Source organism: Schistocerca piceifrons, chromosome 1 (assembly GCF_021461385.2).
Source record: "Schistocerca piceifrons isolate TAMUIC-IGC-003096 chromosome 1, iqSchPice1.1, whole genome shotgun sequence".
Taxonomy (NCBI): domain Eukaryota; kingdom Metazoa; phylum Arthropoda; class Insecta; order Orthoptera; family Acrididae; genus Schistocerca; species Schistocerca piceifrons.
This window is the reverse complement of record NC_060138.1, coordinates 41160320-41177842: the sequence shown is the minus strand read 5'-3', so window position 1 is coordinate 41177842 and position 17523 is coordinate 41160320. Positions and strand designations below refer to the sequence as shown.

Here is a 17523-nt window from a genome sequence, read left to right as displayed (position 1 = left end):
CTCTGGCACCAGCTACAGTTTAGAAACCAAGCACAGTGATGCGATGACATAAGCACTGTTACTTGTTGATTATAAGTATTATAATTATAAACAGGAGTACCACTGTACAGTACTTTGTGGTCGGGCATTAGGGGGCTGCAGTGAAGCAGAGTAGTAGCAATCAGTCCATGTAAATGTGTGAAAGCTGTAAATTCAGAAGGTCATAACAATGTACTACCAGAATTCTTGCCCAAATTTTTGCAAAGGATCAACTGCTGTGGCTGACACCTTTTAAGTGGACTTTTTTCTGACTAAATATAAGGTTGAGCAGGTGATGCTCCCTTATTAGAGATGCCAAACTGTGGACATGTTGACTGACAAGTTTCACCCAGTGGTTCAAATAGTCCACAGCCATTTTCTGCATGTACACGGCTGGGTGATTTTGTGGGGTAGTCTGGGTGTAATAAGATAACCGAGTTCATCAAAGCAGATTTTTATGCATGCAGTCATTTGGACATTGCTTCTATCATCTTGGAAGACAGGAGTGTCCACAGCATACTAATCATGAAGATACAGAAAACGAGTAATACATTGTCACCAATAATGTTGAATCATAACCTGAATGACTAGGACCAAGTCAAAATTCAGCAAACACTCCCAAAACATCACAGAATCACATACTGCCAGAACTAAATGATGCACAGACTGCAGGGGTTAAATGCCTCATTGGTACTGTCAATGTTCTCAGTGTCAAACATTGTTTTAAAAGTAGAAAAATTATGATTCGTCACATCGCACTACACCCTTCCAGTCAACAGATACTGTCCAGTTTCTCTGATATTTATCCACCTGAAAACATGTGCATTATGTGCCGCTGTGTGCTGTGGCTTTTTGTGAGGCAACTGCCTCAAAAGGTTCATTACTTAAGAGCTCCATTGACAATGTTTGCTTGTAAATTGAGTGAGATAGAACTTCATTCACTCACAGCAGCAATTTGTGCTGTGTTTGGAACAAATTATCATTAATATGACACAACACTTGTCTCCAGTTGCTTTAAGTTAGGATATTTCTATTACAGCTGTCCTTATGCCATTTTACATGGTTGCAAGGGATGCATCATTACTTGTAGACACAGATAGTCCATGCTGATGTACCAACAAGTCAAGCAACTTAACTGATGGGAGTGGTTATAGGTATGTCCAAACAGTAGCTGCTTTCTGCCATTGTTATGCCTCCACATCAATCCATCTTACTACGTTGATTCTGTATAACCAACTTGGACAAACATACCACTTCACTGTCATGATTTACATCAGTAATCATGTGACCAGCACCAGCCTTGTAACATCTACAGCACCCAAAAGTGACCACTGTGTTATTTAAATCGGGTGATTATTATTTTGTCCAATGGGCTTCTTTTAAAAATAATCACACATTGATATAGTGAACCTCCAAATATCGAAGACATGTCTATACCAAATTTTTTCTTCATTCCCTTCCCTTGGAAGCCAAAAATCCTGATATTTCGCAGAAAACCCATTGTTATATTGACGTTTTTGGAAGGATTGAGAAGGGCACATTTTACCCCAATATACTGAAGTTCAGTGGACAAAAACTCTTTATAATGAAGTCACCTTTATCTATTGAAGTCTTTCATATACTACCTCTGTATATCAAAATGTGTGCAAAGAGGCAAATACCAGTCCCTCCCCTCCCTGCATTGATGCATTAGTGAGATCTGCGTCACATTGCGGTTCCCACATCCTCTGTGCAGGTGTGATTTCAGACTGTGTTTGTTTTCACTGAGTGTGAGCTGTAAGTGTCAGCCATGCACTCTAAGAGGAAATGTCTGGCCATAAAGCAGGAATGAAAAAAAAAAAAAAAAAAAAGAAGATAGACATAGATGCAGAGTTTGGGATTCTGGTAAACACACTGTCAACAATAATCAAGAATAAAGACTGCGTCATTGCCATAAATGAAGGGACAGATCAGAAATGACAAAGGCTGGGTTTCCAGATTTAGAAGAGTGTTTAGTTCAGTAGTTCTGACAAGAGGAACAAAACTGTGAAACAAAATGGAAAGAAAAGTTGGATTATTTTGCAGCACATTGGGATATGTTTTGTGTTAGTAATGGAAGGTTAGAAAATTTCAGGAAATGTTCTGTAAAATGAATGGGGAAAGTGCCAGAGGAGATAACAAAATTTGTGTCAGTGGAACCTAGAATTGCACAGGATTCGTCAAGATTACAAATGGATGATGTTTTTAATGCAGATGAATTTGGACTGTTTTACAAATGTCTTCCAGACAAAACTTTGACTTTTGGAGAAAAATACCACGAGGGCAAGCTGAGCAAGGATTGTGTTACCATTCTGTTAGCAGCAAATATGACTCGCACAGAAAAACTCAAGCCATTTATGATTGGAAAATCAAAGAAACTGCCATCAAACAATCGAAAAATCAGGATGGAATGTAACAATATTATGAAAAGGAAAGTTGCAACTCATCACTTAGCAGAGATGCTGAGTCGCAGATAGGCACAACAAAAAGACTGTCACAGCTGGTGGTTTCAGTTGCCTGAGACTGCAGTCATGTGTGAGAGTTGCATTTGCATGAGTGTGTGTGCTTGTGTCTGCTGTCTATTGTTGATGAACACCTTAATGGTTGAAAGCTTTATTTGTGACAGTCTTTTTGTTGTGCCTATGTGCGACTCAACATCTCCGCTATATCATAAGTAGCAACTTTCATTTTCATAATAAAGAAACTGCCATGTTCTTCCAGGTGTAAGTCACTCCCCGTGAGTATCCTGTGAACAAGCACAGATGGCTTCAGAAGTGTTTTCCAGTTGGTTAAAGGGCTTTGATAGGAAAATGACTCATGAAAACCAAAAAGTTATGTTGCCTGTGGACAACTGAAGTGTGCACAGTGCTATCACTCCATTAAAATCTGTGAGAGTACAATTTTTACAAACTAACACTGTGTCAAAACTGCAGCCCTCGGATCAAAGAATAATCAAGAATGCCAAAGAAAACTACTGATGTGAAGTGGTCCAAATGACATTCTGCAAAATTAACAATGACAAACCTACAATTATCAACATTTTATATGCTATGAGAATGCTGGATAAAGTGTGGAGAAGCATGAAGGAGCAAACAATCGTCAATTGTTTCTGAACATGTGAATTTTCAACGATAGATGAAAATGAGCAGCTCATGATTTTAATACTTAAGCATGTAAAACCTTAGTTTGATTCTGACACTGGTTTGTGTCAATTTTGATTAAAGTTTTTATTTTCTAAAGTACTTACAGACAACACCTCCTGACAGTATCCTCAAGTCCAAACGGACAAAAGTGGTGACTCACTTTAACACTGCTTATGTTCATTTTGAAGATTTCATGGATGTGGACAATGATGCAGTACAAGGATCACTAACAGAAGCTGAGACTAATGACTTTGTGAAGACAGTGAACGAAAAAGAAGACAGCAACAGTGATGAAATGGAAGGGGAAAGGGGGGAGGGGGACATCAAAGAAGCACCACCAGTGATGGCCATGCAGGCCAAAGTGGATCTCGGCACAATCAGGGCACATGTGGAAAGGTGTCAGGAGGTAGAGGATAATGTGTTCTCAGCCATGAAATCATAGAGAATGAAATTGGCTGACTGGTTATCAAAACTTTAAAGCAAGCCAAAACTATGGAATACTTTTAAAGCTGGAAATTTTTGTGTACATTCTGCACAATTTTATACTAAATTTAATTTTTTTACAATGAAAATATTTATTTTAACCTTATAAACTGTTGTTTATTTCAGAAGAAATAAAGCAATATGCATAACAATCTCTTGATTTCTTTTTTATATTACCAAAACTAACATAGGCCTCCCATATTCAGCCACATATAAGACAAGGTTTTTTCCCAAATTTGTCATTCGAAAAATACAGTCATCTTACATTCCAAGATTACAGTATTGCTGCTGAGGTAAACATTTTTACAGTGTTCAATAGATTAATATAAGGGTTATATTACATTTACAGTTGAAGTACAGGTTTCGTACAAATATATTTTCAAGGGTTCTGAAAGGCAGGGCTTAGCAGACAATACTTTCGCTTGATTAGACTCAAGATTTCCCAATATGTAGAAGTGTCCAATAAGAGTGGGAATCTTGTTCGATCAACCATGTGAAATTTGACTTGTGGTGCTAGTGCAACACATGGATACAGAGAAACTATGACTATACACCAAAACAATCTAATGCTCCACTTAAAAAATTTACAATTTTGTGAAACGCTGGTGGAAATAGCATTGAATTTTGTTGTATCTGAATAGGTTTTCAACAGAAGTTCTTATACATTTATGGATACATATGCATACATTTATGCTGCTTTTTAAATAAAGGTAACATTCAAAGGTAAAAATCTTGTCCTTCAAAAACCATTGAATGATTCTGAACCCTAGTGAGTATTTTATTTGGTTATGAGAAACTAATGATTTAAGAAGTGCATTGCAGATGAAAATTCAGTGCTGTTCACATATTAGAATACTGGGGGAAAAAGTTACCAGCCTTTAATCAACTTTGGAACAAGATGGTGACGTTCAGATGGAACGAGAAAGAAAATTAACCCAGAATTAAATGTCTAACAAACAAAACATATCACATTAAACTGACTGCAACTGTTATCGCAAGATAGATTATAGTGAAAAGAACCACTAGGAAGAAAGTGCTAGATCGCGGGACGAGTGAAAGCTCAAGAACTGGACTGAATCACAATTGCAATCTTTCATTTATGTATTAGCTGCTGTTGTTGCATATACCTGGGTGCCAGAAGATAATAGCTGTCAATATTTCACTGTTGCTCAAGTGCAGCACTGCAAAAGGCTTGGAGGAGAAATAGTGATATGACCTTAGCTGAAAACTATAATGAGAGTGGGGAGTGGAGTGGTAAGCGGACAGCGAATTCTACCTTTCTGCCAACCACGGGAATTGACACAATGGATTTTAGCTTCTTATGAACCTCTACCATCTTTAAACTACAGTTTGCTTGAATCCACTTGTACTTGGAATTGAACAACAATACCATACATTTCTGCAGCAGGCCAGTGTTTTATGCAGCAATGTTGTCAATGCTCACCCTGAGGCATGATGCAAATGATAGGGAGTCCATCAGCTGCTGGTTCTACACAGTCAATGGAAGAGTGGCAGGCAGATGATATGTTTTTAGAGCAAAAGACATTGTAACATTTTCATGTCAGTATAGAAGCAAAATCCGCTGTGTGATCCAAAAAAAGAAATCGTAACATATTCGGAAGAAACAGCGACACATTTGTGACAAAGAAGACGAAGTTGCAATGCTGTCCTATTTGGATTGGATGGTGGTGATGATAAAAAATAGTGCCCCCCCCCGACATGAACCAGGGACCTTGCCGCTGGTGGGGAGGCTTCCGCACCTCAGCGATACAGATAGCCATACCATAGGTGCAACCACATCGGAGGGGTATCTGTTGAGAGGCCAGACAAACGTGTTGCAGGGGCGACAGTCTGGATGATTGACTGATCTGGCCTTCTAACATTAACCAAATCGGCCTTGCTGTGCAGCTACTGCGAATGGCTAATTTTTCTCGAGGGCATGCAGCTTTACTTTATGGTTAAATGATGATGACGTCCTCTTGGGTAAAATATTCCGGAGGTAAAATAGTCCCCCATTCGGATCTCCAGGCAGGGACTACTCAGGAGAACATTGTTATCAGGAGAAAGAAAACTGGCGTTCTACATATAGGAACGTGGAATGTCAGATCCCTTAATCGGGCAGGTAGGTTAGAAAATTTAAAAAGGGAAATGGATAGGTCAAACTTAGATATAGTGGGAATTAGTGAAGTTTGGTGGCAGGAGGAATAAGACTTCTGCTCAGGTGAATACAGGGTTATAAATACAAAATCAAAAAGAGGTACTGCAGGAGTAGGTTTAAAAATGAATTAAAAAATAGGAGTGTGGGTAAGCTACTACAAACAGCATAATGAATGCATTATTGTAGCAAAGATAGACATGAAGGCCATGCCTACCACAGTAGTACAAGTTTATATTCCAACCAGCTCTGCAGATGACAAAGAGATTGATGCAATGGATGATGACATAAAAGAAATTATTGAGATAGTGAAGGGAGATGAAAAATAATAGTCATGGGTGACTGGAATTCGATAGCAGGAAAAGGAAGAGAAGGAAAGTAGTAGGTGAATATGGAATGGGGGCAAGGAATGAAAGAGGGAGCCGCCTGGTAGAATTTTGCACAGAGCATAACTTAATTACAGCTAACACTTGGTTCAAGAATCATGACAGAAGGATGTATACATGGAAGAGGCCTGGAGACACTTCAATGTTTCAGATAGATTATATAATGGTAAGACAGAGATTTAGGAACCAGGTTTTAAATTTAAGACATTTCCAGGGGCAGATGTGGACTCTCACCACAATCTATTGGTTATGAACCATAGATTAAAACTGAAGAAACTGCAAAAAGGTGGGAATTTGAGACTGGACCTGGATAAACTGAAAGAACCAGAGATTGTAGAGAGTTTCAGGGAGAGCATAAGGGAACAATTGACAGGAATGGGGGAAAGAAATACAGTAGAAAAAGAATGGGTAGCTTTGAGGGATGAAGTAGTGAAGGCAGCAGAGGATCAAGTAGGTAAAAAGACGAGGGCCAGTAGAAATCCCTGGGTAACAGAAGAAATATTGAATTTAACTGATGAAAGGAGAAAATATAAAAATGCAGTAAATGAAACAGGCAAAAAGGAGTACAAACGTCTCAAAAATGAGATTGACAGGAAGTGGCTAAGCAGGGATCGCTAGAGGATAAATGTAAGGATGTAGAGGTGTATATTACTAGGGGTTAGATAGATACTGCCTACAGGAAAATTAAAGAGACCTTTGGAGAAAAGAGAACCACTTATGTCAAGAGCTCAGATGGAAACCCAGTTCTAAGCAAATAAGGGAAAGCACAAATGTGGAAGGAGCATATAGAGGATCTATACAAGGGTGAAGTACTTGAGGGCAATATTATGGAAATGGAAGAGGACATACATGGAGATGAAATGGGAGATATGATACTGCGTGAAGAGTTTGACAGAGCACTAAAAGAGCTAAGTCAAAACAAGGCCCTGGGTGTAGACAATATTCCATTAGAACCATTGATAGCCTTGGGAGAGCCAGCCCTGACAAAATTCTACCATCTGTTGAGCAAGATGTATGAGACAGGCGAAATACTCTCAGTCTTCAAGAAAATACAATAATTCCAATCCCAAAGAACGCAGGTGTTGACAGATTTGAAAATTACTGAATGATCAGTTTAATAAGTTACGGCTGCAAAACACTAACAGACAAATGGAAATACTGGCAGAAGCCGACCTCGGTGAAGATCAGTTTGGATTCTGTAGAAATGTTGAAACATGTGAGGCAATAATGACCCTAAGACTTATTTTAGAAGAGGAAAGTAAATGTATGTTTCTAGCATTTGTAGACTTAGACAAAGCTTTTGACAAGGATGACTGGAATACTCTCTTTCAAATTCTGAAGGTGGCAGTGGTCAATTACAGGGAGCGAAAGGCTATTTACAATTTGTACAGAAACCAGATGGCAGTTAGAGTCGAGGGGCATGAAGGGGAAACAGTGGTTAGGAAGGGAGTGATACAGGGTTGTAGCCTATCCCCGACGTTATTCAATCTGTATATTGAGCAAGCAGTAAAGGAAACAAAAGAAAAATTCAGAATAGGAATTAAAACCCATGGAGAAGAATTAAAAATTTGAGGCTTGCCGATGACATTGTAATTCTGTCAGAGACAGCAAAGGACCTAGAAGAGCAGTTGAACAGAATGGAGAGTGTCTTGAAAGGAGGATATAAAATCAACATCAACAGAAGCAAAACGAGGATATTGGAATGTAATCAAATTAAATCAGGTGATGCTGAGGGAATTAGATTAGGAAATGAGACACTTACAGTAGTAGATGAGTTTGGTATTTGGGGAGCAAAATAACTGATGATGGTCGAAGTAGAGAGGATATAAAATGTAGACTGGCAATGGCAAGGAAAGCGTGTCTGAAGAAAATAAATTTGTTAACATCGAGTATAGATTGAAGTGTCTGGAAGTTGTTTCTAAAAGTATTTGTTTGAAGTGTAGCCATGTATGGAAGTGAAACATGGACGATAAATAGTTTAGACAAGAAGAGAATAGAAGCTTTCCAAATGAGGTCCTACAGAAGAATGCTGAAGTTCAGATGGGTAGATCACGTAAGTAATGAGGAGGTACTGAATAGAATTGGGGAGAAAAGAAATTTGTGGGACAACTTGACTAGAAGAAGGGATTGGTTGGTAGAACATGTTCTGGGCATCAAGGGATCACCAATTTAGTACTGGAGGGCAGTGTGGAGGATAAAAATTGTAGAGGGAGACCAAGAGATGAATACACTAAGCAGAGTCAGAAGGATGTAGGTGCAGTAGGTACTGGGAAATGAAGAAGCTTGCACAGGACAGACTAGCATGGAGAGCTGCAGCAAACCAATCTCTGGACTGAAGACCACAACAACAACAACAGACAACAAGTAAATGGTATAAGTTTAGAATAGGTGAAATGGTAACTTCTCAGGCAGATACCCTACGCCAGTATAAGTTTGTAATTTTATTAGTGAGAATATGTTAAAAAACAAATTTTTCTCAGGGAGCCTCTTAGAAAAGGAGGGCTGTCTTACATTTAGGGTCATCTTATACTCAGGTAAATACAGTATACCACACACAAATGCAGAATCACAATACAGTAATTAAAAGTATTGCTCTATTTACTATATGTACTAAGCAACTAGAGAGGGTTAAGAGGGAGGGGGTTGGGGGTGAGGTTGGAGGAAGAGGTGAAAATGAGATATTTCTTACCTGTTGGTAACGACTTGGCTACAGCTGTCATGTCAAATGATGTAGTACGACCCCTCTGAAAGCAGTAGAAACCAGATATTTATAATAAATTTTTATAGTTTCAAAGGTCACATAAAATTATGAGATCTGGAGAATGGTTACAGACAACTGCATTTATGATGCATATAAAACTCTTTACTTCACATCTAAACTTTAAATTTCTCAAAATCTGCATGCACTTAGTAGGTGCCACGTTAACTGGTTTTGAATATTTCCATGGTATTGGGTAAATGAGAAGATATGTATCTGTGGCATACATAATTACATACACAACTCAATTAAAAGCTTTTTATCAAATAAGACTGCAACATGCAATTATGAGTAGATATTCATTCTTAGCAGAACAGTATCAGGTATGTCTCAGAAAACTTTGACAGCCCATTCCCATTCACACTACACATAAATTTCTTAGTTTAAAATGTCTTTGATCCTCTAAGGTTGCTTACAAAAGATGATACTTACAAAAAAATAATCTCAGAAGTAAGTAGTTTACGAGACTGGAGAAGATTCGAAGGCCAATAGTTAACACAGTGAGTGGAAGGTATGTTTAAGTACCAACAAATGCAAAGTAAAACACATAATTACTTAAAAGTATCGCTAAAGCATTAGTGTGTGCCCTACAAATGGCTGTGAGTGATAATTTTCCCAGGGTTTTTCTGTTGACATTTGCGACGTTTCCATGTATTTAGACCTGTGGTCTCAATTCCTTCTGTAGGTTTCCTCTAGTGCTATGTCTGCATCCCCCTATAGATTGAATGTATTTTATAAGAAGTCATAGATGAGATGGTGCTGTCACAAGAAATTCCTGATCTGCTCAGGTCCCCCAAGAGTCCTTCGTTCAATTGGTCAGATGCGCTCGGCAAACTGGATGTTGCAAAAGTGCCTCGCAAAGGCAACAAAATGAAATAGTTTTCTTCTGCGTTCAATGGCATAGAGGGATCTGGGGAAATGAACTTACTGATGCGGCTGACAAGGAGGCTTGCTCGCTTCCACCTCTCACTCGCAGTTCAGTCCCCTTTCAGGCTGTTACCACATACCCAACTCAGATGGCAGGAAGCTCAGCGACTGGATGTAAGGAATAATAAGCTGCCTCCAGTAAAACTTTCCATGTGACATGGCTTACTCTTCCCGATGATGACGAGCTGAAGAAGTAGGCCTTACAAGTCTTAAGAGCGGGACATTGCCCCTGACACAAGGCATTTCTTGTACCGCGAGGAGCCGTGAGTTGTGCCACAGATGTATAACACATGTCAGTAAGAAATATTTTAATTTATTGTGTTTTATATGATGACCTTGGAGTAGAGCTGGGTCTTTCATATGACCTGCCATCTATTTTAACTGATAGTAAGGAAAGTATGGTTTGTGTTCTCTGTCACATCAGGACTTCTTCCCAAAATGCTGTATGTGAGGTTTTCATGTGTCACAGAGTGGCTTGATCATCTATTATTTCTAAACAGTCACCAAGCCACAGCCATCTATCCACTTTTTAACTGTGTCTGTACTGAGAGTTTATCCTTGATTTTATCTAGTTATACTGCTGTGTTTTGTCTGGCTTTTATGGTTGATCTCTTAAGAATCACACAATGCTAGTGTTGTATTTTCAGGTCCTGTGAGTTGATGCAACTTGGATTTTAAATTTAATGTTAATTCTTTAGCAGATTTTCATGCATGGGCACTGATGATCTCGCCATTTACTGCCCTAAACCAGTAATCACTAATCCTGTGTGACACACAATGCTTTTTGAATTAAGTCCCCAGAATTTCTTGAACAGTTTCGAGACCCATTTTCATACACGAAAGCCCATCACAGGCTAAATCCTGCACAGTTTTGGTGGTAAGGATTGGAGAGATGCTATTTTACAAGCACCTTTTACTCAAGAATCTTCCATAAACCTGATAAAGCAATACCTTCCCAGAATACATATGTTGACCATTGCCTAACATTTACTTTTCACACTCAGAAATTCATGTAGCTGTGCCATTGGCATTTATGTGAATGGTCATGACTAAGCATTGCAATTATGTAAAAAGAAAAGGAGGGGAGGAATAGCTGTCCGGCATTTACCTTCAGGAAGGAAAAAATTAATACTAGTGATTGACACATATAAAATTACACACTATCCTAGCTTTGAAGATTAATTATTTCCTTACACATGGAGCAGAGACAGACAGGTTTGGGAAGCTTAAAAAGGAAGGGCAGGCCACTCAAAACCCAGGATGAGAGTGGCCCACCTGTCACAAGTTTGAGAGGGGACAAAGAGAAAGGGGTGGGGTCAGGGACATTAAACTAAGGCACATCTGTAAGTTTTGTTTTGATTCCACTTTTAAAGTTAATACTAGACTCAATTCAATAACAAATCATCAAAGTCATATATAAAAGGCCGGCCGCGGTGGCCGTGCGGTTCTGGCGCTGCAGTCCGGAACCGCGGAACTGCTACGGTCGCAGGTTCGAATCCTGCCTCGGGCATGGGTGTGTGTGATGTGCTTAGGTTAGTTAGGTTTAAGTAGTTCTAAGTTCTAGGGGACTTATGACCTAAGATGTTGAGCCCCATAGTGCTCAGAGCCATTTGAATCATATATAAAATGTGCTGGTGTAAGCTGTCAAAATAACATCTCAGAATAAAAGGAACTAATTTCACCTACACCAAGTGAATGAAAATCACCACATTTTTATCGTGTCTCTCCTGAACTACCATATTTACCTGATTATATGATGAGGCTTCTTCCCAAATTCGTCATTCCAAAAACATGGGGTCATCTTATATTCACAGATTAAACTATTGCTCCTGAGGTCAATGGTTTTACATTGTTTAATAGATTAATATAGGGGTTGTTTTACATTTACAGATGAAGCTTTGGCTATTTAGCTTTCATACAAATTTATTTTTAAGAGTTCTGAAGAGTAGGGCTGAGCAAACAATATTTTCATGTGAATAGTCTCGAGATTTCCCGATACACCAAAGTGTTCAGTACAGTATTGATGTGGTGCTAGTGCAAGGGATATGTGAGAAACTATGAGCTTGTCACTGCAGTAATCTAATGTCCTGTTTCAAAATTGAAGGCTTTGTGAAACACAGGAGGAAATAACATTGAATTCTATCAATGTACAAACTTTTGTTGTATTTCAACAGGTTTTCAATAAAAGTTCTCATACATGTACTGATATTCCCTAGTCCGTACACATATCTATGCAGCTTTTTAAATAAAGGTAACATTCAGCTTTTCTCAACACCCATTACTTGATTCTGAACCCAAGTCAACATTCTTTTTGGTTATGAGAAACTGTAATGATTTGCCAAGTGGGTTGCAAATAAGAAATTTGGTCACTGTTCATGTATTAGAATACTGGGCAAAACCATCACGAGCATTTAATCAGCTACAGAGCAAGATGGTGGCATTAAGATGAAATGAGAAAACACTCCAGAATTAAATGTCTAACACTTGAAATAAATCACTTTAAACTGACTGCAATTGTCACTGCGAAAATAATTTAAAGTGGAAAGGCCCATTTGTTGAGGCAGTACCAACAGACATCATTAGATCACAGGACAAGCCCAAGTTCGAGAATTAGATTGAATCATGATTACGGTCTTTTATTTATATATCAGTTGCTGTTGTTACATATGACCTATACCCAAGAAGATATTGCCGTCTGTGTTTAATTATTGCAAAGCACAGCACTATGGAAGGGTTAGAGGGGGAACTATGATGTGTAAGGAGAGGTGAGTGTTGAGCAGGCAGCAAATTTTGTCATGTTGCTAGCCACAGGAATCTATACTACGTACTTTATCTTTTTTATGAACACCTACCATGTTTAAACTGCAGTTTGCCTGAATCCATTTGTACTCGGAATCGATCTGACTAAAATTGGCCAAATACGCAATAACAGCATACATTGCTACAGGAAATTCTGAAAGTCTGGATTGGGGTCAGTGGTGTACTTAGGTATTCTGTGCAGCAATGTTGTCAAGGTTATTGTATAGGGGGTTTGTCAGCTGCTGCTTCTACACAGCCAATGGAGAGCAGCAGGAAGATGATATAGTCAGATGCAAGAGACATTGTAACATTCTCGTGTCAGTATAGAAGTGAAATCCACTATGTGGTCAACAAAAAAAAGCTATGTCCTCAGGTCCCACTGTAACCCCAATCTCAGAAATCACAACATGTTTGGAAGAAATAACTAAATATTTGTGAGAATGAAGTTTCATGGCTGTCCTGTTAGGATGATGATGGTGATGAATAAAAATAATGGTGCCACAGACGGCTGGCTAAGTACACAAAAAATACACTGAAGATAAAAATTAATGTAAGCAATTCCTTTTTGTTTATTTTATTTTTCCTTGCGTTATCAAAGTGGAAATAATGAATAAATGGCATAAGTTGAGAAAAGGTGTAATATTAATTTATTATGCAGATACTTTTCAAGGAGTCTCTTGAAAAAGAGGGGGGTCGTCTTATATCCAGGGTCATCTTATACAAAGGAAAAAGTTCAAGGCAATCGTAAAATGGGTTTTAGACAGGTACGTGCTGAGTAAAACTATGATGGACGGGAAAAACCCACTGTGGTTCAACAACAAACTTAGGAAAATATTGTGAAAGCAAAGAGAACTTCACTGCAAGTTTAAACGCAGCCAAAACCTCTCAGACAAACAGAAGCTAAACAATGTCAAAGTTAGCGTACGGAGGGCTATGCGTGAAGCGTTCAGTCAATTTGAAAGTAAAATTCTATATACCGACTTGACAGAAAATCCTAGGAAGTTCTGGTCTTACGTTAAATCAATAAGTAGCTCGAAACAGCGTATCCGGACACTCTGGGATGATGATGGCATTGAAACAGAGGATGACACGCGTAAAGCTGAAATACTAAACAACTTTTTCCAAAACTGTTTCACAGAGGAAGACTGCACTGCAGTTCCTTCTCTAAATCCTCACAAACGAAAAAATGGCTGACATCAATATAAGTGTCCAAGGAATAGAAAAGCAACTGAAATCACTCAACAGAGGAAAGTCCACTGGACCTGACGGGATACCAATTCAATTCTATACAGAGTACGCGAAAGAACTTGCCCCCCTTCTAACAGCTGTGTACCACAAGTCTCTAGAGGAACGGAAGGTTCCAAATGATTGGAAAAGAGCACAGGTAGTCCCGGTCTTCAAGAAGGGTCGTCAAGCAGATGTGCAAAACTATAGACCTATATCTCTGACGTCAATCTGTTGTAGAATTTTAGAACATGTTTTTTGCTTGCTTATCATGTCGTTTCTGGAAACCCAGAATCTACTCTGTAGGAATCAACATGGATTCCGAAAACAGCAATTGTGTGAGACCCAACTCGCTTTATTTGTTCGTGAGATGCAGAAAATATTAGATACAGGCTCCCAGGAAGATGCCATTTTCGTTGACGTCCGGAAGGCGTTCGATACAGTTTCGCACTGTCGCCTGATAAACAAAATAAGAGCCTACGAAATATCAGACCAGCCGTGTGGCTGGATTGAAGAGTTTTCAGCAAACAGAACACAGCATGTTGTTATCAATGGAGAGACGTCTACAGACGTTAAAGTAACCTCTGGTGTGCCACAGGGGAGTGTTATGGGACCATTGCTTTTCGCAATATATATAAATGCCCTAGTAGATAGTGTAGGAAGTTCCATGCGGCTTTTCGCGGATGATGCTGTAGTATACAGAAAAGTTGCAGCATCAGAAAATTGCAGCAAAATGCAGGAAGATCTGCAGCGGATAGCACTTGGTGCAGGGAGTGGCAACTGACCCTTAACATAGACAAATGTAATGTATTGCGAATACATAGAAAGAAGGATCCTTTATTGTATGATTATATGATAGCGGAAAAACACTGGTGGCAGTTACTTCTGTAAAATATCTGTGAGTATACATGCGGAACGATTTGAAGTGGAATGATCATATAAAATTAATTGTTGGTCAGGTGGGTACCAGGTTGAGATTCATTGGGAGAGTCCTTAGAAAATGTAGTCCATCAACAAAGGAGGTGGCTTAAAAAACACTCGTTTGACCTATACTTGAGTATTGCTCATCAGTTTGGGATCCGTACCAGGCCGGGTTGACGGAGGAGATAGAGAAGATCCAAAGAAGAGCAGCGTGTTTCATCACAGGGTTATTTGGTAAGCGTGATATGGAGATGTTTAGCGAACTCAAGTGGCAGACTCTGCAAGAGAGGCGCTCTGTATCGTGGTGTAGCTTGCTGTCCAGGTTTCAAGAGGGTGCGTTTCTGGATGAGGTATCGAATATATTGCTTCCCCCTACTTATACCTCCCGAGGAGATTATGAATGTAAAATTACAGAGATTCGAGTACACACGGAGGCTTTCCGGCAGTCGTTCTTCCCTCGAACCATACGCGACAGGAACAGGAAAGGGAGGTAATGACAGTGGCACGTAAAGTGCCCTCCGCCACACACCGTAGGGTGGCTTGCGAAGTGTAAATGTAGATGTAGATAGTATTCTGAAAATTCAATACAAATCATACCCATCACAGTACACTGTTAATGCCAAAACATTTTAATTTATGGCTGATAAGCTGTTAGAACAATTCACATAAACAAAAGTTAAAAAGATTACTGATGTACCGAACTAACTCTGTCTGGTGCTTTTTCGTAAGTAAAATGGCTGGTTTCTCACATTTTACAGTCTCCCTGTAATTTGTTAAAATTTTGCCTTGAATTTCCTGAAAAATTACAAGTACTTGTAAGACAAGATGAGATTTTGTTCTAAAACTGCAATAAGATGTGGTGCTACAGTTACAATCTGATGGCCAAACAAGTCAAACCAATGGAAAACAGTCATTAGATGAAAATTGGAACATAACATAAGATCTAAAGAGACGATAGTCATTTCTTTATTCATGAATTGTCCACAAAGTTGTTCCAACAGGACTATCATGCAATCACCAAGGCATAGGTACAACTGGGAAAGAACTGCTGCACCGTGCAATGTCCTAGCTCACACTACACAACATGGCAGTTTTCCCTCAAACTTCCTCTGCAACAGTTTTGCACATGGTAATTTTATGACATTCCTGAATGAATAAACATAAAACATTTTTAGCATTTAAAACAGTTACTGATGGCAAAATCTTTTATTTTATAATTAGTTTCAATCTATTTGATCATCAGCAGATATATCTTCTAAGAGGAGGCGACAAGCATAGTTATCAATGGAAGCGTTATATTAATATACAACAGCATTAATGTAAATGACAGGAGAAACAGCTAACATTTTTCACAGGGCAACATAACTGTAAATAAAGAATAAATTTGTAAGACAAATGAACACAAATAGCACATAGTGCAGGGTCACCATCATATGTAGCATTTGCAGTTGAAGAGGCTTATTTGTTAGGTGTTTCTTCCCACATTCACAACTAACAGCTGTGTATTAGAAAACAATGATAGGTGTAGTGGAATTCTACATACAGTTTCCCATGATAAGTAGATAGTAGATGATTTCTTTACAAGCTGGGTATAGAAAACTGACACAAGTTGGAAGATATTCTTTTTTCACCAAGTGCTGCCAATATTTCTGCATGCATCACATCTGATTTTGTATACACACAACACATTGGTAATGGTGCCAGCACTATGGGAAGGAGTCTGTGCTGCCTTTCCATCACTGCTCATCTCCCCTCATCAGTCCTAACATGGGCAACACACCTCTCCTACCATTACGGCAGCCACCATGCAAAATGTTAAATTATTATGGCACATAGTTATGACTTGTGTTAATAATACATATAGAATTAGTACAATATAAGTAGCCTAAGGTACAATAATAGTTTCAAAATGTCTGCTCTCATATATGCATTTATGACATTCACAGTGCAATATTAAATCCATTGGAAGCAGCATATCCAGCCCCTATGCACAGTGACCAGTGACCCTCTTTTCTATCTTTACCTACCGAATTGTTTTATATAAGAATTGTAAAATTTTAAAATACAAAGTCTGAAAAAAGGCAACTTGGACACTGAAAGTGCATTCCCACTACGAGAAGTGTAAATGATTGACAAATAAATTAGAAAAAGGAGCAGCATACTAAACACTGAACTAGCTCTGGGCACACCAAGCATGCAAAAATGATTTTAAGAGGACAGATAAGCCGCAACATCACTGATATCAGACAATCTTCCAAGCTCCAACATCTGGTGAGGATGTGGATGGCATGGAACAAAAGTTGCCATATTTAACTCACGATTAGACAAGGTTTTTTCACAAATTTGACATTCAAAAAATATAGTGTCATCTTTTATTCGCCGATAAAGCTTTGGTTGCTAAGGTCAATTTTTTTACATTGTGTAATAGCATAGTATGGGGGACATCTTATATCTGCTGGTGGAACTTTGGTACTTGAGGTCACACACAGATTTAATTTTACAATTTCAGAAGGAAGGGATAGGGTGCAAAGACACCAACTTGGCCAAATGTGGGGAGGGTAGTGGTGAGTGGGCAGCAAATTTCATAGTGCTGGCAATGATGGAAATGTATCTGATCTCCATATTTAACCTACAGAGCACATGAATCTAAATGTAGTCAGAACTGAACCGTCTTTAGTAATGGACAAATAT

At 38.8% G+C, this 17523-nt stretch overlaps 1 protein-coding gene across 1 annotated transcript in view; it reads right to left on the bottom strand.

The window, feature by feature from the left end:
• LOC124775645 (piwi-like protein Siwi) overlaps positions 1-17523 on the bottom strand; it is a 299921-nt gene that overhangs the window by 259071 nt on the left and 23327 nt on the right. The window contains exon 2 of the mRNA XM_047250510.1: positions 8893-8947. Coding sequence (XP_047106466.1) covers positions 8893-8947 — 55 coding nt within the window. The remainder of the gene's footprint in view (positions 1-8892; positions 8948-17523) is intronic.